The 26171-nt window shown below is 45.9% G+C and overlaps 2 protein-coding genes across 4 annotated transcripts in view; one reads left to right on the forward strand and one right to left on the reverse strand.

The window, feature by feature from the left end:
- FAM151B (family with sequence similarity 151 member B) overlaps positions 1-26171 on the forward strand; it is a 69893-nt gene that overhangs the window by 34371 nt on the left and 9351 nt on the right. The window lies entirely within an intron of this gene.
- On the reverse strand, positions 22838-25214 carry LOC135972372 (pre-mRNA-splicing factor CWC22 homolog). Its single transcript, XM_065550147.1, has 2 exons — positions 24525-25214; positions 22838-23463 (listed from the first exon to the last, which is right to left on the reverse strand). The coding sequence occupies exons 1-2, from the start codon at positions 25060-25062 to the stop codon at positions 22853-22855; spliced, it is 1149 nt and encodes a 382-aa protein (XP_065406219.1). The 5' UTR covers positions 25063-25214; the 3' UTR covers positions 22838-22852.

Here is a 26171-nt window from a genome sequence, read left to right on the forward strand (position 1 = left end):
TCTTTCATATTTAATATTTTGGTTTGATGTACTAAACTCCATTTCTTCTTATCTATATCCGAGGACCATTCGCACATCATAGTAATATTATTTTTCCCTTCTTTTGCCTGGATGCTATTTGTTGGTATTTTAATTACAAAAGGGATACTATTATCCTTTCTGGGGCTACCAAGAGACTATCCTAACAAGCGAGTATTTCAAACTTGTCTATTAGTGCACATTGCCATTGTCCGGTTCTTACTGTCTTTCCCCGTATTGCACCTTTTCCTTCTATAGCTACCCATTCACATTTTGTTGACTCTGATGAGGGGTGGTCATGGGAACCTAAGGTTTCCTTGCTTAGAGGGGCAAATATAATAAAACACTTACAAATATTGTCTGCAATAAGCGTTTTGCCTGAGTGATTTTGTGCAATAACATTTATAGCCCTTATAGGTCCCATTAAGACTTTTATTATTCTGAAGTTTTGCACTTATTTCTGGAATTGCACTGATAGAGGAAAAACTTCCGGCACCGGTGTACATGGCAAGCACGCACACCTACTGTGGAATACACAGTAGGTGTGCGTGCTGTGGAATAGACATGAGCAACACATCTCGAAGACCACTAGTTACGGAAAAGGTAACTGTCTTTTCTTTGTTGTGCTAATCCCCATAAATAAGTTAACTTTTCAGCATGACTAATAGGTTTACCATTCCTGATTTTATACCCCTCTTCTCCCATTGAGGTATCCAATCTATTACAGTAACTCCTCACTTAAAGTCATCCTGGTTAACATTGTTTCGTTGTTACGTTGCTGATCAATTTGGGAACATGCTCGTTTAAAGTTGTGCAATGCTCTCTTCTAACGTCGTTTGGCAGTCGCCTGCTTTGTCTACTGCTTGAAGGAAGAGCAGTCCGTTGCAGCTAGCTGGTGGGGGCTTGGAACTAGGGTGGCCCGGCAGCCCCCCTATCAGCTCCCCCTATCAGCTCCCTGCTCCCCTAAGTTCCCTGTGCAGCAGCTGCCTGCAGTTCAGCTGTCCCTCCCCCCACTGCCATGTGCTGCTCCTGCCCTCTGCCTTGGAGCTGCTCCCGAGACTCCTGCTTGCTATGTGGGGGGGAGGGAAGGAAGAGGGAGGCTAATGTCAGGGTGTCCCCCTCCCCCCTGCACCTCGCTTACCCCATCTTCCATAGAGCAGGGGGAACACACCAGGGCTCAGGATCTAATTAACAAGGCAGTGTACTTAAAGGGGAAATGCGCATCTCTCTCTCTCTCTCACACACATACTCCCTCCATTCCTGCTGCCTTGTAGAGTGAAAGAGTTAACCCTTGAGGGCTCAGCCAATTGCTAGTTCATCATTTAGCAGTAAGGGAAATATCCCACCCTCTGACTCCTCCACCTCAACCAAGCGTCACAATCATCATCACTGTGTACCAGTATTGAATTGTTTGCTTAAAACTTATACTGTGTGTGTATATATATATATATAATATAGTCTTTTGTCTGGAGAAAAAAAAATTCCCTGGAACCTAACCCCCTCATTTACATGCATTCTTATGGAGAAATTGGATTCACTTAACATCGTTTCGCTTAAAGTCGCCTTTTTCAGGAACTTAACTACAACGTTAAATGAGGAGTTACTGTACAGCTCTCAGTACCCAGTCAGAATCAGCTTCATCTCTTTGCATGTTCTCCAGTACCACTATTACTGCTACAATTTTGGCAGCTTGCACTGAATGTGGCAAACATTGACCCTTAAAAAACTTCTCGTCTGATATTCTCTGATAATATAGGTGCTTCAGGGGGAATTTCTGATAAAGAACATTCATGTTGTTCTGCTTCTATTAGCAGACCATCAGAGACTGGAGATAGACTTGGAATCTTTTCCATGGCTATATTTTTATTTAACAAAGCTAGTGTCCATTTTGTTAACCTGGGATTGGAAACATGCCCATCATTAATTTTCCCTGTCAGCATGTATTTTAGAGGTGAATGGGATGTTTTCAGAAGCACTGGGGATTGTCCTGCTAGATATTCCCAATGTTGCAAAGCCCAAACTAACGCCAATACCTCTTTTTCATAAGGAATAAATCCTTGTTCTACTCCATCTAGAGTCTTTGAAGCATACAGTACAGGTCAAAGACCTGTACCATGGTCTTGGCTTAAGATAGCACTTATTCAAATGTTTGTAGTAGCCAATTGTAATACAAAAGGCTGTCCTTCTTTTGGATATGCCAAGGCTGGGGCTTGTGCTAATGCCTTTCTAAGATGAGTGAACGCTTCCTGCTCTTCCAATCCCCATTCCCATTTCTTACCTTTCCTTAACAAGTGTTACAATGGGCTAGCTTTTTCTGCATAGTTTTCTATAAAATCTCTTGAGAAATTAGTTATCCCCAAGAATGACCTTAAAATAGACACATCTGTTGGGGCTGGTAACTTTTGCAATAATTCTATCCTTCGTTTATCTGGTGTTCATCCTTTCTGTCCTAATGTTACTCCTAGGTAATTCACTTGTTGCTAGCATATTTGAGATTTTTCTGGACAAACCTTGAACCCTGTTTCCCTCAGATTTTGTAATTCTTGATCTAATATTTCTCAATTCTCTTCCTTAGTTTTTGTACTGATAAGGATATCATCTACATAGGATATGATGTTATCCTTATTAGGCATTTTATCCCACATTTTATTCACATGCATATGACAAACAGCTGGTGAGTTATGAAAACCCTGGGGATTTCTAGTGAAACAGAACTCTCATCCCTGAAACGTAAATGCAAATTTATACCAGAAGGCAAAGAACGCATTTGCGAGATCCAGGACGGTAAACCACCGTGCTCCTCCCATAATGGAAGCAATTACTTCAGGATACTTTGCTATTATGGGAGCAGTCATTGGCGTTACTTTATTGAGGGGTCTAAGATCAATAGTTAACCTCCAAGTTTTACCATCTGCTGTTAGAACTGGTCAAATAGAAGCATTATTTATGCTCTGTTGTTTTACTATAAGAACCTACTCCAGAAGTCCTTGAATAGTCTTCATTAAACTAGGTTCCGCTTCTTTAGGATATTGATATTGTCTTTGCAATGGGGGATCAGGCCCATTAATCCTTGCCTCTGCTTCAATTTTTCCACATTCTGCCTTATTAGTAGCCCAGACCTCTTTATGCTTTTGTGCAATTTGTAAAACTTCTGCTGGCCAATCAGGCCATTTTATTTCTTCTGCTGCTTTAATAGTAGCTAACCTATACCCTGCTTCAATTACAATTGGTTGATCTATAGTTATAATTCTATCAAAAGGTATCTCCCATATCACCTTATTTACTAAATCTACTGTTACTCTAAGCTTCCTTAGTATATCAACACCAATTATTCCATCACCATCCAAATTCATCAAGCCAAACTCTTCCCTTCCTTGTTTTGTTCCTAATTGAAAGTGAACTGGAGCACTAAACAGTACCTTACTCGTTGCTTCAGTAAATCCTTGTAGCTTCCTGACATTACAGGAGGTTCAAATACACTTTTATTCTTTGTACTTACTAAAGAAAATGTGGCACCCATATCTATTAACATATTCTGTCCGAACGCTCTCCGATCAAATTCCACATAAACAGTGGGTCTCCCGCAGTCGTCTGTTTGTAAATGTGCTACCAAGTCAGCATGATCTTCTATTGATATTGGGGAGATAGGGGGCGTTCGGCCTCCGTATGCCTGACCTTTAGGGTTAGGTGGAGCCGTAGGCATGCTCCACTCATGATTCACTAAACTTTGAAGTAGTTCTTCTGTAGATAACCCATGAATTTGTTCTTTAGGTTCATATTGTAATAATCTCTTCCAGAGCCAATTTCTTTCTTCATCAAACCTTTGTTGCTCATAAGGGGCAAACTTTCTAGTTCGATTTTCTTTTTTAATCCCTCCTTATTCTTCTTGCCTTGTGGATTTCCTTGTCCCTTTGGACCATTATTAGAAAAAGTTATTACTGATACTTTTTTGTTCTTCCCCTTAGGGGGCAAACTTGTTTCCCTTTGTATTTCATATAATCTCTTTGCTTTTTCTTTTATATCACGTAAAGGAGTCTGGAGGGGATCATCAGAAATTGTAGCCATTCTTATTGCTGGATTAAATTCTAACAATAATACTCTTTTAAATTGTGGACATCATATAATATTAATCTGCCTTACTGGGGAATTCCTGAATGTTTATAGAATAATCTTTTTCTAGCTATATATGGCTCTGGCCTTTCCCTTAGTCATTGCTTTTCCTTATGGAACCATACCACTGGGTCTTCTCCAGGAAAGAAAAACTTCAAAATTTCTTCCTCTATCCTATCTATATCTCTTTCTCCTCCTCCCTATATTTCATAGGGGAGTCCAGCAAATTCATCTGAATTCTTACATTCTTTTATTAAAGATGAGAGATCACTCCCTGTTAATCCAGGCCACTCTCCGTCTCCAGCCAACCCCTGCCGCACCCCCATGCCCGAAGCCACCAGCCCCAACCCCCCGTCTCCAGCCAACCCTGCACCCCAGCTCCGCATCCTCTGCCCTGCCCAAAGCCAGCCAGCCCCACACACCCCTGTCTCCAGCCAACACCTACCGCACCCCCTTGCCCCAAGCCAGCCAGCCAGCCCCACACCCTGTCAGGTTATTCATTTATTTTCATTAAATATGTAGTCTAAATAATGAAATTAATAAATGTTCAAGCCGAATATGTATTAATTCTAATGAACAATGCCATATTATGCAGTATTCATTTTTGAAAGTTTATAATAAGCGATGCTCCGGGGGGAGGGGGGAGGGTGGGAGGCGTAAGGTGGAAGTTTCGCCTAGGGTGCAAAATATCCTTGCTCCAGCCCTGTGTGTGTATGCTGGGTATGTGGTGTATGTGGGTGTGTGAGGTATGTGTACGTGTTGGGTGTGTGTGTGTTGGTGTGTGGGTTTTGTGTATTTGTACATGTTGAGTGTGCATGTGTGGGGTGTGTTTATATTGTTATTGTGTGTGTGAATGTGTAGGGTATGTATCTGTATTTGTCGAAAAAAGAAAGAGAAGAGAAAGAGGAAGAAATAAATTTTTTTTACTGCTTGGTGTCAATCGTCCTTTTATCCAATAGGGAGTGTTGTACCCTCCTTGACTTTGAAGTAAGGCTTTCAAGCTTTAGGGTTTAAAATAGCACCTTCAGGCCACCAATACAAGGACACTAAATTTGTTACCCTAAATTTTAGATGCTATTTAAATTAGCCTATGATAGCACTTCTAATTTAATAAAAGGGTAACAAGGTTGTGGCCCGCCCTAAAGGAATTGCCAGGGTATTACCAGAGGGCGAGTGATGCAGCAAAAAAAGACAAACTGCATAAAATATCTAACACATACAGAGAATACAGTTGTTTCAATGTAAGAAGCATATAACGATCCTGCATACACAAAGGCTTTAGTCTTAGTGTTACAATCTAATACCGTACTTAATACAATGTAGTATACGCAGCATCTATATACACATACGAGAAACCATTATCATGTCACAGATTAAAAAAAAAATTACTTAACATTAACATTTAACACTAAATATTTAGCATTTCATATTTAGCATCATGTGAGCGCTGGCCAAGTGGTCGTAGGATGGGTAGGGGAGATCTTATTCAGAAGCAGGTATCCAATTTTATTAACAGACACACCTGGGCACTCTTAAAAGAAATAATTAGACTTTCACACCAAAATCCCTCTGACTCGTCTTAGGTCCTTCTGCTCTGTCAGGTTCAATGGTGCCCATGCCAGAGATGGTGGTTGGTGTTATTTCTGCAGGTCACCGTGGCTGTCTGTCTCGGAACTGCCGGTGTTTGCCTTTACAGGTAGCTGCCTTCTGGTGGCATAGCAGCCTTAAAGCTGCTGCCTTCTAGAAGGTTCAGTTGCTGCTGCTCCTGCAGGTAGCTGCTTGATTGAGCGCCTATGAACGCTGTTGTCGTGGTGACCTTTGGAGTTGTGTTACTGCTGCTGCTGGTTTTCCTAGGATTACCATATTTGAACATTGAAAAAAGAGGACACTCCACGGGGCCCCTCTCCCTCCCCTTCTCTCTCCCCCTCCCCCTTTCATTGGCTCCCAAGGCCAAGGCACCCCAGCAGGGGCTCCAGACTAATGCTCCTTGCTGCCGCCCGGGCTCAGAGGTTCTGCATCCTCCTCCCCGCCTGGTAAAATCCCGGACATTTTGAGCTATTTAAAAATTCCTCCCGGACATAATTCTTTATATGTAGTGAGTCCTTTCCTTTCACCAGTTCTTCAGTTTTCTTTCTCCTCATGTGCCCACGCATACTTCTCTGCAGATCGCATTTTTCTCAGCAGTGGTTGTTTGCTCTTTAAGAAGGCATGAAAGTCTTTACAAGAAGTTTGTCTGAAGTTGTACTGTACAAGTAGAATTCCTTTCAACGACTCAACATTCAAGTTGTTCCTTTCCTTTGTCCACTGGCTTTGCATCAGTGAAAAAATTCGCTCTACATTTGCATTGTGAGAAGGAATAGCAAAGAGGAACTGTGCAATCTTTATCAGTTCTGAATGACACTCAATGTTTTTGGATTTCTCAAAATATTTGGTCCACTTCTGGTGTGCTAGCAAATTACTGAACTCTTCATCACAGTTGCAACTTTCCGTAAACTTCTTCAGGTTGCTGAACTGATCAAAATACTTCATGTCATCAATTTGCACCCCCTTATCGGTCAGGTACTTGATACAAGGTTCCACATCACTCCAATTCGGTGTCTCAGTCAGGGTAATCCAAGGTTATGTCTACACTATGAAATTAGGTCGAATTTATAGAAGCCGGTTTTATAGAAATCGGTTGTATACAGCCGACTGTGTGTCCCCCCCCACATAAAATGCTCTAAGTGCATGAAGTCGGTGGACCGCGTCCACAGTACCGAGGCTAGCGTCAACTTCCGGAGCGTTGCACTATGGGTAGCTATCCCACAGTTCCCTCAGTCTCCGCCGCCCAGTGGAATTCTGGGTTGAGATCCCAATGCCTGAATGATGCAAAACAGTGTCGCGGGGGCTTCTGGGTACGTGTCGTCAGGCACCTCCCCCTCCATCAGAGCAACGGCAGACAATCGATTCGCGCCTTTTTACCTGGGTTACCTGTGCAGACAACATACCACGCCAAGCATGGAGCCCGCTCAGCTCAGCTCAGCTCACCGTCACCATATGTCCTCTGGGTGCCGGCAGACGTGGTACTGCATTGCTACACAGCAGCAGCTAATTGCCTTTTGGCAGTAGACGGTGCAGTATGAATGGTAGCCTTCATCGGCGATCTGGGTGCTGGCAGACGTGGGGCTGGCAGACGTGGGGCTGCATTGCACACAACAGCAGCCCCTTGCCTTTTGGTAGAAGATGGTATATTACAACTGGTATCCGTTGTCATCGTACTGCAGTGGCTGTCAATCATGGGGACCTGGGCAGTCTCGACGATGATGGCTATCAGTCATAGTATGCTATTTTCTGCCAAGCGCCCAGTATTTTCTGCCAAGCACCCAGAACATGCTGAGGGCTATCAGTCATGCTGCACCGTCGTCTGCCAGCTTAAGATGTAAAAAATAGATTTGTTCTGTATTCATTTGCTTCCCCCTCCCTCCGTGAAATCAACGGCTTGCTAAACCCAGGGTTTTGAGTTTAATCTTTGGGGGGGGCCATTCTGTGTGATAGTTGTTTGTGTTTCTCCGTGATGCACAGCCACCTTTGTTGATTTTAATTCCCTGTACCTGTACGCCATGTCGTCACTCGTCCCTCCCTCTCTCCCTCCCTCCGTCAGATACTAGTTTCGCGCCTTTTTTCAGACCAGACGCCATAGCACTGGGATCATGGAGCCCGCTCAGATCACAGCGGCAATTATGAGCACTATGAACACCACGCGTATTGTCCTGGAGTATATGCAGAGCCAGGACATGCTAAAGCAAAACCAGGACCAGCCGAGGGGGTGATTGTGACGAGAGTGATGACGAAATTGACATGGACATAGACCTCTCACAAAGTACAGGCGCCAGCAATGTGGAAATCCTGGTGTTACTGGGGCAGGTTCATACCATGGAACGCCGATTCTGGGCCCGGGAAACCAGCACAGACTGGTGGGACCGCATCGTGCTGCAGGTGTGGGACGATTCCCAGTGGCTGCGAAACTTACGCATGCGTAAGGGCACTTTCATGGAACTTTGTGATGTGCTTTCACCTGCCCTGAAGCGCCAGTATACCAGGATGAGAGCAGCCCTCACAGTTGAGAAGCGAGTGGCGATAACCCTGTGGAAGCTTGCAACGCTAGACAGCTACCGGTCAGTCGGGAATCAATTTGGAGTGGGCAAATCTACTATGGGGGTGCTGTGATCCAAGTTGCCAGGGCAATGAAAGACCTGGTGATATCAAGGGTAGTGACTCTGGGAAACGTGCAGGCCATAGTGGATGGTTTTGCTGAAATGGGATTCCCAAACTGTGGTGGGGCCATAGACGGAACCCATATCCCTATCTTGGCACCGGAGCACCAAGCCACCAAGTACATAAACCTCAAGGGGTACTTTTCAATGCTGCTGCAAGCCCTGGTGGATCACAAGGGACGTTTCACCAACATCAACGTGGGATGGCCGGGAAAGGTACATGATGCTCGCGTCTTCAGGAACTCTGCTCTGTTTCGAAAGCTGGAGGAAGGGACTTTCTTCCCGGACCAGAAAATAACCGTTGGGGATGTTGAAATGCCTATCGTTATCCTTGGGGACCCAGCCTACCCCTTAATGCCATGGCTCATGAAGCCGCACACAGGCAGCCTGGACAGTAGTCAGGACCTGTTCAACTACAGGCTGAGCAAGTGCCGAATGGTGGTGGAATGTGCATTTGGACGTTTAAAAGCGCGCTGGCGCAGCTTACTGACTCGCTCAGACCTCAGTGAAAAGAATATCCCCATTGTTATTGCTGCTTGCTGTGCGTGCCACAATATCTGTGAGAGTAAGGGGGAGACATTTATGTTGGGGTGGGAGGTTGAGGCACATCGCCTGGCCGCTGATGATGCGCAGCCAGACACCAGGGCGGTTAGAAGAGCACAGCAGGGCGCGGTGCGCATCAGAGAAGCTTTGAAAACGAGTTTTGTGACTGGCCAGGCTAAGGTGTGAAACTTCTGTTTGTTTCTCCTTGATGAACCCTCTGCCCCACCCCCCCACCCGGTTCACTCTGCTTCCCTGTAAACCAAAAACCCCACCCTCCCCTCCCCCTTCGAGCACCGCTTGCAGAGGCAATAAAGTCATTGTTACTTCACATTCATACATTCTTTATTAATTCAGCACACAACTAGGGGGATAATTGCCAAGGTAGCCTGGGATGAGTGGGGGAGGAGGGAAGGAAAAGGACACACTGTAGTTTAAAACTTTAACTCTTATTGAAGGCCAGCCTTCTGATGCTCGGGCAATCATCTGGTGGAGTGACTGGGTGGCCGGAGGCCCCCCCACCGTGTTCTTGGGCGTCTGGGTGAGGAGGCTATGGAACTTGGGGAGGAGGGCTGTTGGTTACACAGGGGTTGTAGCGGCGGTCTCTGCTCCTGCTGCTTTTCCTGCAGCTCAACCATACGCTGGAGCATATCAGTTTGATGCTCCAGCAGCCGGAGCATCGACTCTTGCCTTCTGTCTGCAAGCTGACGCCACCTATCATCTTCAGCCCGCCACTTGCTCTGTTCATCCCGCGATTCAGCCCACCACCTCTCCTCTCGTTCATACTGTGCTTTTCTGTAGTCTGACATTGACTGCCTCCACACATTCTGCTGTGCTCTTTCAGCGTGGGAGGACATCTGGAGCTCTGTGAACATGTCATCCCGAGTCTGCCGTTTTCTCCTTCTAATCTTCACTAGCCTCTGTGAAGGAGAAACATTTGCAGCTGGTGGAGGAGAAGGGAGAGGTGGTTAAAAAAGACACATTTTAGAGAACAATGGGTACACTCTTTCACATTAAATTTTGCTGTTCATATTACACAGCACATGTGCTTTCGTTACAAGGTCGCATTTTTCCTCTTATATTGAGGGCCTGCCGATTTGGTGTGAGAGATCACTCACGCAGTGCCAGGCAACAGATTTCGGCTTGCAGGCAGCCATGGTAAGCCACAGTCTTTTTTCACCTTCTTAACATGTGGGAATGGTTTCAAACAGTAGCACCCTCATTTCCCATAGCAAGCACCCGTTGGGTTGGCCATTTAAAATGGGTTTGCAATGTAAAAGGAGGGGCTGCGGTTCCCGGGTTAACATGCAGCACAAACCCAACTAATCCCCCCCCCCCCCACAACACCCAATTCTCTGGGATGATCACTTCACCCCTCCCCCCCACCGCGTGGCTAACAGCGGGGGAAATTTCTGTTCAGCCGAGCAGGAACGGGCACCTCTGAATGTCCCCTTAATAAAATCACCCCATTTCAACCAGGTGACCTTGAATGATATCACTCTCCTGAGGATAACAAAGAGCGATAAGGAATGGATGTTGTCTGCATGCCAGCAAACACCGGGACCATACGCTGCCATGCTTTGTTATGCAATGATTCCAGACTACGTGCTACTGGCCTGGCGTGGTAAAGTGTCCTACCATGGTGGATGGGATAAGGCAGCCCTCCCCAGAAACCTTTTGCAAAGGCTTTGGGAGTACATGAAGGAGAGCTTTCTGGAGATGTCCCTGGAGGATTTCCGCTCCATCCCCATACACGTTAACAGACTTTTCCAGTAGCTGTACTGGCCGCGATTGCCAGAGCAAATTAATCATTAAACACGCTTGCTTTTAAACCATGTGTAATATTTACAAAGGTACACTCACCAGAGGTCCCCGGTGTGCCCTCAGGGTCTGGGAGCACGCCTTGGGTGAGTTGGGGGGTACTGGCTCCAGGTCCAGGGTGATAAACATATCCTGGCTGTTGGGGAAACCGGTTTCTCTGCTTCCTTGCTGCTGTGAGCTGTCCACATTATCTTCTTCCTCCTTTTCCTCGTACCCCGAACCCTCTTCCCTGTGTGTTTCTCCAGTGAAGGAGTCATAGCACACGGTTTGGGTAGTGGTGGCTGCACCCCCTAGCATGGCATGCAGCTCCGCGTAGAAGCGGCATGTTTGCTGCTGTGCCCCGGACCTTCCGTTTGCCTCTCTGGCTTTGTGGTAGGCTTGCCTTAGCGCCTTAATTTTCACGCGGCACTGTTGTGCGTCCCTGTTATGGCCTTCATGGCCTTGGAGACCTTTTCTAATATTTTGCCATTTCTTTTACTGCTACGGAGTTCAGCTAGCACTGATTCATCTCCCCATATGGCGAGCAGATCCCGTACCTCCCGTTTGGTCCATGATGGAGCTCTTTTGCGATCCTGGGACTCCATCACGGTTACCTGTGCTGATGAGCTCTGTGTGGTCCCCTGTGCTCTCCACGCTGGGCAAACAGGAAATGAAATTCAAACGTTCGCGGGGCTTTTCCTGTCTACCTGGTCAGTGCATCTGAGTTGAGAGTGCTGTCCAGAGCGGTCACAATGAAGCACTGTGGGATAGCTCCCGGAGGCCAATAACGTCGAATTCCGTCCACACTACCCCAATTCCGACCCGCTAAGGCCAATTTTATCGCTAATCCCCTCGTCGGAGGTGGAGTAAAGAAACCGGTTTAAAGGGTCCCTTAAGTCGAAAGAAAGGGCTTCATTGTGTGAACGTGTCCAGGCTTATTTCGATTTAACGCTGCTAAAGTCGACCTAAACTCGTAGTGTAGACCAGGCCCAACTGAAACAAGAGAAGTCTTCCAGGGGTCTAAGCCACAACTCCAAATATTCTAAGCATCTGCTGTACATATTATTTACTTCAGCACATAATTTGTCACACTCTTTATCAATTCCTTCCATGCGCTTTTGTGCCAGTAGTCCCTTAACTTTCAGGGACATAAAGTTGTGAGTCTTGCGTTCAAGAAGGATTGTGTGAACCGAGTTCAAACTGTTCAGCACTTCCACGACAGAATTGCTTTCCCTTTTGATTTCTTGGATGTAAGTTTGGAATACACTCATGAGTGAATGCATGTGCCAGAGGTAAATCTCACTTAATTCATACTCAAAAAATGTCTTAAGCTCTATAGGTGGTTTGTCCTGTGATAGAAAGAATGACTTCAAGGCCGGAAACATCTGTATCAGCCTTGTAATGCCTGGAAATAATGACAGCCATCATGTCTTGCTATGAGAAAGCACCTTTCTGTATTCAACATCAACAAACTCACAGTACTTCTTCAGCCGCTCAGTTTGGACAGTGTAGATATGAAAGTATTGGTACATTTTAAAAATAATGTTCGCAATGTCAACGTTCATTCTTTCTGCTGCATGGTGAACACAGTTGTTCAAAATGTGTGCTGGGCAACCCACACCAATTAATGTTCTCTTCTGCAACAACTTCTTTAAATTTGCAAACATATTCTTTACATCTTCATCACGCCGGAGTCCTCCAAACATTGTATTGCATTTGTCACCTGTAAATGCAATACGCTTCTTGAACAAACCATTTTTTTCAAGTGTTTCTTTTATGTAATGAGCAATCGTGTTGGCAGTCTCATTAGGTGTGTTCTGGACCTCAATCAATTTTGACTGCAAACCGCCATTCTTCCAGTTGAAATACTGAATAATTACTGGAAATATTTTCACTGAACCGTGATTGCTTCCATCTGTAGCAATTCCACAGTAAGCTATGTCATTTTCTTCAAACGTTTTCAGAACAACATCAACAGAATGCAGTGCAAGCACAGAGATAACAATTGCTTCTGTCTTGGTTCTAGCACTTGAAAATTTCCGTGCTACTTCAGAATTAGGGAATGTCTTCTTCAACAAGACAGATGTGCAGTCCATTGACTTAAAGCTATTATGATGCTTAACAGTGTGAAATGCAAATGCACCTTCTGCTACAGTAACAGCATCCTCTGATTCGCTGCCTGGTTTTACAAAATAATCTGTCAATTTTGTTGATGAGCTCTCTCCTCGAACTGCTTTTTTGTGCTTGTCTGAGTCCACATGAGTTTGTAAATCATTAGCACCTTTATTTTTCACAGAGACGTAAGTACCAGTCTACATACCATGCACTCAGCTTCCCATTCATCTCTGCCACTTCGAAAACACAGGAATTTCGTCTTCAGTTCTGCAGTGAATTTACACTTTCGTTTTGGCATTGTGTTTGCTCCTAGGATCAGGGGCAGTCAGCGTCTCCATGTGCTGCGCCCACCACAAGCCAACCTCAGTGGCTCCCATTGGCTGGGGAAAGCTCCAATGGGAGCTGTCGGAGCCAGCACCTGCAAGCCCTGCCCCCGCAGCTCTAATTGGGTAGGAATTTTGCAATGATCCACCACACTGCTGTTTCTCATCACAAATGGGGAGCTGAGCGTCATACAGCACACCCCAGCCCCGGGAGCTCTGATCCACTTGCAGGCAAGGCAGCCCGATGCCCATCGCAGCCAGAGCTCCGATCCCTCTGCACGCTCCTGCCTTTTTTACACTGCCCTCCCCTCCTCCCCCACTGCAGTCAGTGCTTCTTGGCGACTCCTCGGAGCAGCTTCCCCAGCGCTGCCCCCCTCCTGTGCAATCAGCGGCGCATGGTACTCCCAGCTTTGCTGGCATCCCTGCCCCAGTCCCGGGTTTACCTTAGAGCGGGCTCCAGCAGGCTGCGAGCTGCAGTCAGATTCGCCTGCAGCGGTGGTGGCTGCTGCTGCTTGGAGACACCTCAACTCTGTGCAGCTGAAGAGCCGAGCATCTTTTGCCCGAGCGCTATCGGCTTCAGGGTTTGCCATGCAGCCCCCATACCTCCAGCCCCTGCGCCCCCAGCCGGGGAAGTTGCTTCGGCCCCGGCCCACGGTGGAGAGCGGCGGGAGCCGGGAAAGTTGGAGCCCGGGGAGGAGACAGTTGTGCGCTCGGATGCTGCCCGCTGCCTCTGTGCCCCCGCAAATCGGCAGATCGCGGGAGTTATAAGTTTTGCTGCAGCCACTCGCAGGTCCCCTTACCATGCCTCCCTATTTTCCCGGACATGTTCAGCTTTTTGGAAATTCCTCCCAGACGGGGATTTGAGGACCAAAAAGCTGGACATGTCCGGGAAAATCTGGATGTATGGTAACCCTCGTTTTCCAGGTAGCTGCTTTTTCTGGAGCTATCTGTTCTCTTCAGGTAGCTTCTGTTCTTCCACAAAGCCTCAAACCCACTACACTTCAGCCTGCTAGCTGTCGGCCTTATATACTGGTTGCTCTCTCAAGGTCAGCTCATCTCAGCCAATCAGCTTCTAGCTCCTCCCCTGACGTCATCCTATTTTTAGATACAGAGCTCTTCCCCCATGATGCTATCTTTAGAAAGCTAAGCTCCTCCCTCTGACACCATCTTGGATACAGCTCTTCCCTCTGACCCATTTTTAGTAAAGCAAAGGTCCTCCCTCTGAAGATTGAATTTTCCACTCTCTAAATTTAAACTACGTCATCCCTGTCTCTGCCATTTTGATCCGCCATGTTGGATTTTCTAATTTAAAACTATAATTAATTTCTACTTATCTAAAATCTTAATCTTAAAATTAACTGCTGTTTTATGCAAGTCAAAGTGTCCTGCTACCGACACCCCCTTAATTATGCTGATTGGGAGAAGTGATTTTTACGGTGTCTTTAAACCCCTTCCGAGGTTTTTCTGCACGCCTCTGTTAAGGTGCTGCAAGGTATCTCAGAGGATTCAAAGCAAAATCTTTCATTACACTGCTGTCCTTGAAACGTAAATGCAAACTTATACCAAGAATCTTGATGTAAAGGTATAGCAAAGCATGCATTTGTCAAATTTAGAACCATAAACTTCTGGGCTCCTCCCATATTAGAGGCTATTACTTCTGGATATTTAGCTACCACTGGGGCAGTCATTGGAGTTACCTTGTTCAGTGGTCTGAATCAATGGTCAATCTCCAGGTTTTACCATCTGCTTTCAGAGCCAGCCAAATGGTTGCATTATTTGTACTTTGTTGTTCTATTATAATCCCTTGCTCCAAGAGCCCTTGAATAGTCTCATTAGACTTGGTTCTGCTTCTTTGGGATACTTATACTGCTTTTGGGGTTGGGGATCAGGTCCAGTAATTAGAACTTCTGCGTTAATTTTCCCACATTCTGTATTATTGGTGGCCCAAACCTCTTTATGCTTCTGTGCAATCTCCAGTACATGTGCTGGCCAATTGGGCCATTCTGTTTCCTCAGCTGTTACCCTAAGAATTTAGACGCCAACTAAATTACCTATAAGTTTGTCTAACCAAAGGGTAAATAAGGTTGTGGCCCGCCCTAAAGAAATTGCTAGGGTTTTCCCAGGGGGCTTGTCTCTGACCTGCAGAGTGCTCCCCAGAGCAAACTAGTCTTGCTGTCCCCAGAAAGGACACAGATACTTCCTTCCACTTAAGGATTGACACACACACAAGCAGAAATTCTTTGAAAACCAAAATAATCATTTATTGAAAGAATTTGGTAGTTACAGAAAAGCAAGAAGGCACAGCAAATAACAGCACAGACTATATATATCGTATAACAATGTAATCATTCGCTGAACACTAATATTAACATTTAACATGTAACATTAACATTTAGCATCCAATAGGCACTGGCCAAGTGGCTATTGGATGGGTAGGGGAAGATCTCACTCAGACTACTGGTATCCAGCTTTATTTACAGGCAAAACCCACACATTCTTACACTACTTCTACCGGTCTCGAGTACTTCTTGAACCCTGAAGGTCCTTCTGCTCTGTCTAAAATCGAGGTGGGTGTCAGGGGTGTTGTTTCTCTCTCCAGTTGCTGCCAAAGCTGGTTTTGGCAGGCAACTGAGGAAATGACGGTTGCCTTCCAGTGGCAGTTATAGAGCTGCTGCTGGCAGAGGCTGCTGGCTTGGCTGCTATAGCAGCCGTTGCCAGGGCAACCTCAGGGTTCTCTAGCTGCCTCTGCAGCTGCTGCTTCTGCTGTTTGAGGCTTCTTGCAGGCGGCAGCTCTTCAGAACCCCAAAGCAACTTCCACCCAAAGCCTCACAAGACCGTGCCCAAAGTCTAGCTAAAACCTTCTTCTTTCCAGGTAGATGTTATTCAGATGGCTTCTTTTCTTCAGAGGAGCCTCGCAGCTTCTGTTCTTCTTAAGGATCCCAAACCCACTACAACTTCAGCCTGCTGGCTGACGGCCTTATATATAAGTTCCAGCCTATGCAGCATGTCTCTGATTGGTCGCCTTTCAGTGGCGTTACATTCTCTCACCCTCTGATTGGTTGCTGTTTCAATGGGGTGATATTTTCTTAGCCAGCTGCCTAGCTCATGTGTACTTACATGTGCTTGGTCACATGTACTCACATGTGACTTCACCCCCATGACACCATCTTGGAATTTGGAAGTTTCTAGAAGGTTCTAGAAAGTTCTGGAAGATCATTCCCCCTACTATATCATCCCCATATCTGCCATTTTGGTCCACCATATTGGATTTTCTAAATTAAAACTATCATTAATTTCTACTTAATTAGAGCCTTAATCTTAAAACTAATTACTATTTGATGCAAACTAAAGGATCCTAGTACTGTCACTACTCTTTCTAAGTACAATTAGGAGAAATGTAATTTCACGATCTTTAAACCCATTCCAAGGTTTTTTTGCAAGCTTCTATTAGGGTGCTTCCGGATATCCTAGAACATTCAAAGTAAAAATCTCCCTCTATGGTCCCTTCCTTGCTGAACTCGTAAACTCATTTACAGATTCAGCATTTCATAATCTTGTGAGTTCAAGGAGTGTGTGGTTTTGTCCAGTGTAGGCTCAAGGCTTTCCTTTGCAGGAAACTGAGCCAACATATCTTCATACTGGCACAATCCCTCATCCTTCCCGATTCTCACTTTGATCACACTCATCTGTGTGCCATAGTAATTTCTTTTAAGGTTGGGTGTCTACATATGCATTAGTTGCCTGAATTTCCTTCCTTTCCAGCACACCAAAATAATGAGCATCATAGTCATTATTGCTTGCAATGCCAAAACTATGACAGTAAGATGTAAAATTATGTTCAAGAATTTTGTAGCTGTGGGAGATAATCCCCAAAACACTTCCCACCAGCTGTGTTTTGTAATATCTTTGATATGTTCAATTATTCAATTTTCTTGGTAGAGTTGTGGACAGCAATTATAACTCTTTGTGCATTTTCCTGAGCTTTTCATAACTGCTTTTGTAGTTCAAGATGGCTTACCAATTCCTTTACTAAATTTATATCTAATCCTAAAGGTATTGGGGCTATTCTCCTACAAAGTTGGTATTGGTCATTGATCTCCTCATTTTCAGTTTCAGGCAGGGTGAACTTGAAATCGTGGCCAGTTACAGAAGTGATATTATATATGCATTTGTTCTCATGAGGGTCATGAGTTACACTATATATATGATTTACTTTAAACAATGTACTCCAGCTTCTGATACATACACATTTTCTTCCGACATATACGATAACTGATCCATTTAATGGAAAAGGATCTAGCTGATGGTGACATTTCCCTCTTTCTTTATTTAAACATACATCGTAAGGTTGAATTGCATCGTTATTACAAACATACACAAGTCTGCATTCTTCCATTCAATTAAGTTCAACAGTTTTCCATGTCTGATTTTATCACTGAGAGTTTGTGTTTTATTGGTTGCGTCACACTGGTGTTAACGTTTAACCCAAGTGATGCAATAGGAGATATCCATTCAGTATGTACGGATATTAAAGAAGGTACTAACAGTGATTCCCCCAAGTGACAGTGACCCCCCCAATAATTTGTCCCCCACACTTTAAAATCCAACAGTTTCACCAAGTACAAAAATCTCTTGGGTCTTCTGTTAAAACTTGTAAGCTACTGTTTGTAGAAACCATTGATTGTATCTATCCTGTGAAAGATACTTTATTACTATGTAAAACTTACAAACAAGTTAATTGACTTTGTTCTTGAAGTAATTGATACAATGTAAACAAACACTATAAGCCGTTAAGTGACTTTCACTTCATTGTAACAGCAACGGCTCCTAGACCTCCACCCTCTGAGATTAAAGGGCTGGGAGTCTCAAATGAATTAGCACACACCCTGAAAGTGGTGGAGACAGTAAATTAAAATATGGTTAAGTTATGGAATGTATGTTGATGAATGCTTGATGTACATGAATGGTTAGGGAGGTGCCAGCCTAGAAAGGGAGTATCCATCGGCCGAAGAATGTGTAAAGTGGACCACCAGAACCCCCGGAGGGTAAACTGGGATCCACCCCATCACCTGGAAGGATGAGAAACACAAACTTTGGACAGTTTGGAGCCACCAGGAACGTGCCCAGGAATGTGCCATCTGCTGATTGAGTCAGCAACAGCAGAATGAAACAGCTCCCATAGACTAACATAGGAATTAATTCCTATAAGAATGGACTCTCAAGACTGAGGATTTTGAGTCTCTGGTTCTGCTGCCAACCTCCAGGAGCATCAGGTGCATCTACACAGACTCGGCTCCATCCTCATGACCAAGATACCTGGCCAGTAACTTGGCATGAGCAACTTCTAGGCTGGTAACTATAACACCTATACAGAATGTGAATGAATGATTGTGTGAATTAATCTCTCTCTATATATATGTGTGTGTGTTTGTATATAAGGAATAAGTAGTCAAACAACGTTGTTTACTTTTATCTTTTGCTTTATCATTATATTTACAATAAATGTGGCATCTTTGCCTTATCCCTCTTAATAAGATCCTGCTGGTTTTTATTCTGTTGGTATAACAAGTATGGGCATCGGACATCATAATTATATATGTAGTTGCTTGGTTCAATTGAGGATTGTATGTGAAGTTCACAATCTTCCACCAAGAATAGAGTCTTTTCTCAAGCTAGGTCTACACTACCCGCCTGAATCGGTGGGTAGAAATGGATCTCTCGGGGATCGAATTATCGCGTCTCGTCGGGACGCAACAATCGATCCCCGAATCAACGCTCTTACTCCACCAGCGGAGGTGGGAGTAAGTGCCGTCGATGGGGAGCCGCGGAGGTTGATTTTGCCGCTGTCCTCACAGCGGGGTAAATCGGCTCCGATAGGTCGAATTCAGCTACGCTATTCGCGTAGCTGAATTTGCGTATCTTAAATCCACCCCCCCACCCCCCCGTAGTGAAGACCTGCCCTCGGCTTTGGAGGCATATTTCCACATCGCCACATCATCTCAGGCATTGGCACTCTGACAGCAGGATTGTCTGGCTATTTGGACTCTCTCCTCAGACCCTATGCTACCAGCACTCCCAGCTATCTTCGAGACACCACCGACTTCCTGAGGAAACTACAATGCATTGATGTTCTTCCTGAAAACACCATCCTGGCCACCATGGATGTAGAAGCACTTTATACCAATATTCCACATGAGGATGGACTACAACCTGTCAGGAACAGTATCCCTGATGAGGCGACAGCAAGCCTGGTGGGTGAGCTTTGTGAATTTGTCCTCACCCACAACCACTTCAGATTTGGGGACAACTTATACCTTCAAGTCAGTGGCACTGCTATGGGTACCCGCATGGCCCCACAGTATGCCAACATTTTTATGGCTGACTTAGAACAACGCTTCCTCAGCTCTCGTCCCCTAGTGCCCCTCCTCTACTTGCGCTACATTGATGACATCTTCATCATATGGATCCACGGAAAGGAGGCCCTTGAAGAATTCCACCTGGACTTCAACAATTTCCACCCCACCATCAACCTCAGCCTGGACCAGTCCACACAAGAGATCCACTTCCTGGACACTACAGTACAAATAAGTGATGGTCACATAAACACCACCCTATACCGGAAACCTACTGACCGCTATACGTACCTACATGCCTCCAGCTTCCATCCAAGACACATCACACGATCCATTGTCTACAGCCAAGCCCTAAGATACAACCGAATTTGCTCCAACCCCTCAGACAGAGACAAACACCTACAAGATCTTTATCAAGCATTCGTAAAACTACAATACCCACTTGGGGAAGTGAGGAAACAGATTGACAGAGCAAGACGGGTACCCAGAAATCACCTACTACAGGACAGGCCCAACAAGGACAATAACAGAACACCACTGGCCATCACATACAGCCCCCAGCTAAAACCTCTCCAGCGCATTATCCACGATCTACAACCTATCCTGGAAAATGATCCCTCACTCTCACAGACCTTGGGAGGCAGGCCAGTCCTCGCTTACAGACAACCCCCCAACCTGAAGCAAATGCTCACCAGCAACTACACACCACACCACAGAAACACCAACCCAGGAACCTATCCCTGTAGCAAACCTCGTTGCCTACTCTGTCCCCATATCTACTCTGGCAACAGCATCAGAGGACCCAATCACATCAGCCACACCATCAGGGGCCCATTCACCTGCACATCCACTAATGTCATATATGCCATCATGTGCCAGCAATGCCCCTCTGCCATGTACATTGGCCAAACCGGACAGTCCCTCCGCAAAAGAATAAATGGACACAAATCGGACATCAGGAATGGTAACATACACAAGCCAGTAAGTGAACACTTCAATCTCCCTGGTCATTCTATTACAGATTTAAAAGTCACTATCATTGAACAAAAAAACTTCAGAAACAGACTTCAAAGAGAAACAGCAGAACTAAAATTCATTTGCAAATTCAACACCATTAATCTGGGCTTGAATAGGGACTGGGAGTGGCTGGCTCACTACAGAAGCAGCTTTTCCTCTCCTGGAATTGACACCTCCTCATCTATTATTGGGAGTGGACTACATCCACCCTGATTGAATTGGCCCTGTCAACACTGGTTCTCCACTTGTGAAGTAACTCCCTGCTCTCCATGTGCCAGTATATAATGCCTGCATCTGTAACTTTCACTCTATGCATCTGAAGAAGTGAGGTTTTTACTCACGAAAGCTTATGCCCAAATAAATCTGTTAGTCTTTAAGGTGCCACCAGACTCTTTGTTGTTTTTATTTCCACATTATACTTCTTATTTCTAGGCTAGGTAAAATGCAACTCATTCCGTCTCATATAATATCTTTCACCACATCATTAGTCCAAGGGTATGTCTACACTACGGGATTAATCCGAATTTATATAATTCGAATTTGGGAAACAGATTGTATAAAGTCGAAATGTATGCGGCCACACTAAGCACATTAATTCGGCGGTGTGCGTCCAAGTACCGGGGCTAGCGTCGATTTCTGCAGCGTTGCACTCTGGGTAGCTATCCCATAGTTCCCGCAGTCTCCCGCGCCCATTGGAATTCTGGGTTGAGATCCCAGTGCCTGATGGGACAAAAAACATCGTCGCAGGTGGTTCTGGGTACAGCCTCACCTCCTCCCTCCCTCCCTCCCTCCCTGCATGAAAGCAACGGACGGCAGACAACCATTTCGCGCCTTTTTTCCTGGGTGAACACTGCAGACTCCATACCACGGCAAGCATGGAGCCTGCTCAGCCCAAGACAGCAGTCATGAACATTGTAAACACCTCGCGCGTTCTCGTGGAGTTTATGCTGAGCCAGGATCAGAAAAACGAGGCGAGGAGGCAGCGGCGGCGGCAGCGCAGCGACAAGCATGACGAGGACATGGACATGGACACGGACACAGAATTCTGTGAAACCACGGGCCCCGGTGCTTTGGAGATCATGTTGTTAATGGGGCAGGTTCTATCCATGGAACGCCGATTCTGGGCAAGGGAAACAAGCACAGACTGGTGGGACCGCATAGTGTTGCAGGTCTGGGACGATTCCCAGTGGCTGCGGAACTTTCGCATGCGTAAGGGCACTTTCATGGAACTTTGTGACTTGCTGTTCCCTGCCCTGAAACGCCAGAATACCAAGATGAGAGCAGCCCTCACAGTTGAGAAGCGTGTGGCGATAGCCCTGTGGAAGCTTGCAACGCCAGACAGCTACCGGTCAGTCGGGAATCAATTTGGAGTGGGCAAATCTACGGTGGGGGCTGCTGTGATGCAAGTAGCCAAAGCAATCACTCAGGTGCTGCTACGAAAGTTAGTGACTCTGGGAAATGTGCAGGCCATAGTGGATGGCTTTGCTGCAATGGAATTCCCTAACTGTGGTGGGGCGATAGATGGAACCCATATCCCTATCTTGGCACCGGAGCACCAAGCCACCGAGTACATAAACCGCAAGGGGTACTTTTCAATGGTGCTGCAAGCACTTGTGGATGACAAGGGACGTTTCACCAACATCAACGCGGGCTGGGCGGGAAGGGTTCATGACGCTCGTGTCTTCAGGAACACTACTCTGTTTAAAGGGCTGCAGCAAGGGACTTACTTTCCGGACCAGAAAATAACCGTTGGGGATGTTGAAATGCCAATAGTTATTCTTGGGGACCCAGCCTACCCCTTAATGCCATGGCTCATGAAGCCATACACAGGCAGCCTGGACAGGAGTCAGGAGCTGTTCAACTACAGGCTGAGCAAGTGCAGAATGGTGGTAGAATGTGCATTTGGCCGTTTAAAAGGTCGCTGGCGTTCATTATTGACTCGCTCTGACCTCAGCCAAAGAAATCTCCCCATTGTTATTTCTGCTTGCTGCGTGCTCCACAATCTCTGTGAAAGTAAGGGGGAGACCTTTATGGCGGGGTGGGAGGCTGAGGCAAATCGCCTGGCTGCTGATTACTCGCAGCCAGACACCAGGGCGATTAGAAGAGCACACCAGGAAGCGCTGTGCATCAGAGAAGCTTTGAAAACCAGTTTCATGACTGGCCAGGCTACAGTGTGAAATATCTGTTTGTTTCTCCTTCATGAAAACCTGCCCCCTTTATTGACTCATTTTCTGTAAGGAACCCACCCTCCCCCTTCCCCCAGCTTGCTTTCAAACCAAATAAAGTCACTATCTTTAAAAATCATTTATTCTTTATTAATAGATTAGAAAAAGAGGGAGGGAACCCGGGTGGGATTTGGGAGGAGGATCGGTGGGAAGGAAAAGGCCACTAAAAAAAGGTTAAAAAAATGACAGCCTTTTGCTTGGGCTGTCCACTGGGGTGGAATGGGAAGGTGTACGGAGCCTCCCCCCCGCGTTCTTACACGTCTGGGTGAGGAGGATACGGAACATGGGGAGGGGGGAGGGGGGTACAGGGGCTGTAGCGGCAGTCTGTTTTCCTGCAGCCGTTCCTGAAGCTCCACCAGATGCCGGAGCATGTCTATTTGCTCACGCAGCAGCCCCAGCATTGCATCCTGCCTCCTCTGATCTTCCTGCCGCCACCTCTCATCTCGAGCATCTCTCCTGTCCTCACGTTGGTCCCTCCTGTCCTCACGTTGGTCCCTCATGTCCTCACGTTGGTCCCTCCTGTCCTCACGTTCACTGGCTTCTTTCCTATACTTTGAAACAGTTTCCTTCCACTCATTCAGATGAGCTCTGTCACTGCGGCTGGATTCCATAATTTCTGCAAACATCTCGTCTCGCGTCTTCTTCTTACGACGCCTTATCTGTGATAGCCTTCGGGATGGAGGAGGGAGGCTTGAGGAATTTGCAGCTGCTGTAAGGAGGGGAAAAAAGAGAGAATTGTTTAAAAAGATACATTTTGCAGAACAATGCTTATACTCTTTCATGGTGACCAACACTATTCACATTACATAGCACATGTGATTTCTGTGCAAGGTCGCATTTTGCCTCTTAATACTGAGTGCCTGTGGCTTTGCTGCTAGAGATCACAGGTCCGGGCAACAGAATTCGGCTTGCATGCGGCCATGGTAAGCCATTGTCTTACGGCTTCTGCGCCCTCCTTTCCCACATACCAAGCAAAGCCCGTAGAGTGCTGCGGTTTTTCTGTTAACATTCAGCAGCAGCAGAAAACAAACTAACCCCCCCCCCCCCCGCCATGAATTCTTTGGGATGATCGCTGTACCCCTCCCCCCACCGCGTGGCTGGTATCAGGGAAGATCCCTGCAGGAACCAAACTAACCCCCCCCCCGCTGCCCCCCGCCCGCCATAAATTCTCTGGGATTATCACGGTACCCCTCCCCCTACCGCGTGGCTGGTAACAGGGAAGATCCCTGCTAGCCAAACGCGAAAAGCTCAGGGCCAATTTCCCATCTGCGCTTGGCTAACTGCGGGGAAGGAATTATTTTCAGCCACAGGCAAACAGCCCAGTAGTAACGGCCACCTCTGTCCCCTTAATTAAGTTCCCGTATTTCAACCAGGTTACCATGAGTGATATCACTCTTCTGAGGATTACACAACAAGATAAAGAACGGATGTTGCTTGAATGCCAGCAAACACCGGGACCATACGCTGCCAGGCTTTGTCAGGCAATGATACCAGATTACTTGCTGCAAGCATGGCGTGGTCAAGTGTCCTACCATGGAGGACGGAATAAGGATGCACTGCCCAGAAACCTTGTGGCAAGGCTTTTGGAGTACCTCCAGGAGAGCTTCATGGAGATGTCCCTGGAGGATTTCCGCTCCATCCCCAGACACGTTAACAGACTTTTCCAGTAGCTGAACTGACCGCGAATGCATCCCAAGTCCTCAGGGAAAAGTAATCATTAAAAACCGTTTGCTTTTAAAACAAGTTTTATATTTTAAAAGGTAAACTCACCTGAGGTCCCTTCCATGGGGTCAGGGTCTTGGATACTGGCTTGGGAGGGTTGGGAGGGTACTTCAGTCAGGCTGAGAAAAAGATCCTGGCTGTTGGGGAGAACGGAGTGCTGTGTGCTCTCTGCAAGCTCATCCTCCTCCTCCTCCTCCTCTCCCCCTTCGGCAGAATCCTCAGGTGTAGCTGATGAGACTATCCCCGACCCGGAATCCACGATCACAGGTGGGGTAGTGGTGGCGGCCCCCCCTAGAATTGCATGCAGCTCGGCGTAGAAGCGGCATGTCCGCGGATCTGACCCAGAGCGACCGTTTGCCTCCTTTGTTTTTTGATAGGCTTGTCTGAGCTCCTTGACTTTCACGCGGCACTGATCTGAGTCCCTATTGTGGCCTCTCTCCATCATGCCCTTGGAGATTTTTTCAAAAGTTTTGGCATTTCGTCTTTTAGAACGAAGTTCTGCTAGCACTGAATCCTCTCCCAGGATCAGATCCAGTACCTCCCTCACGGTCCATGCTGGTGCTCTTTTTCGATTATCGGCCTGCATGGTTACCTGTGCTGATGAGCTATCTGTGGTCACCTGTGCTCTCCACGCTGGGCAAACAGGAAATGAAATTCAAATGTTCGCGGGGCTTTTCCTGTCTACCTGGCCAGTGCATCCGAGTTTAGATTGCTGTCCAGAGCGGTCACAATGATGCACTGTGGGATAGCTCCCGGAGGCCAATACCATCGAATTGCGGCCACGCTATCCCTAATTCGAAATGTTAAAATCGATTTTGGCGCTACTCCGCTCTTCAGGGTGGAGTACAGAAATCGATTTAAAGGGTCCTTTATTTCGAAATAAATGGCGTCGTTGTGTGGACGGTTGCAGGGTAAATTCGAATTAACGCTGATAAAACCGAATTAAAGTCGTAGTGTAGACCAGGCTCAAGTCTGTGCTTGTATACATGCCAGTGCTAGAGAGCCATTACTTTGTAACACCTCTACTGTGTTTAACATGGTCAAATGATCTGCTCTTTGTAACTTTTCCCAACCAGGAAGCAAAGTTGCTATAAGATGATGGCTAATATCTATATCATTTAAAGATGTTACTAGAGGTTTAGACATTGCTCCCAGATGTTGTCCCATTGAGTTTAATTATTAGCCAACACTTTTTCTCTCAATCCTGTACATGTTCCTCCTAATATTGTATCCACCAAACTTCTTTTCATTCTATTGGTAGGAATTTTCAATAAAAGTTGGGTTTCCATCCATCTTTTCCATCCTTCAAATAAAGGCCTAACATAGTTTTTACATTGTGGGTTCTGACGCGAAATAGCCATAGGTTCTAAATCTACAGTTACTTTCTTCAGGAAATAGGTGGGGTCTATTATTAATTGTTTCTTAATATCTTCTTTTACTACATATGGACCAATATCAGTTGACTCGAGTTTAAATATCAATGAGATAGTAAAATGATAATTAAATTGAGGAACAATGATCCTCCATGTTCCACCTCCTCACCTCCTCCGCTTCACACCAATAGTGAAATAAAATTTGACCTGAACTTCCTTCCTCGCACTAATTTTTTATTATATGTGCATACGAAGGTACTTGTAGCTTTAACTGACTTCTATATACAACTTAAGCCCGTAATTAAAATTGAATATCTATTCT

The sequence above is a fragment of the Chrysemys picta genome, chromosome 6 (genome assembly GCF_011386835.1).
Source record: "Chrysemys picta bellii isolate R12L10 chromosome 6, ASM1138683v2, whole genome shotgun sequence".
Lineage (NCBI taxonomy): Eukaryota > Metazoa > Chordata > Testudines > Emydidae > Chrysemys > Chrysemys picta.

What these genes read in the sequence shown, in the direction of transcription:
- LOC135972372 (XM_065550147.1), bottom strand. Translation starts at nt 25,062, where the DNA reads ATGCAGGCCGATAATCGAAAAAGAGCACCAGCATGGACCGTGAGGGAG. An exon ending in CCCCATGGAAGGGACCTCAG is followed by an intron (nt 23,464 to 24,524) that starts GTGAGTTTACCT and finishes CCCTCCTTACAG; the next exon opens with CAGCTGCAAATTCCTCAAGC.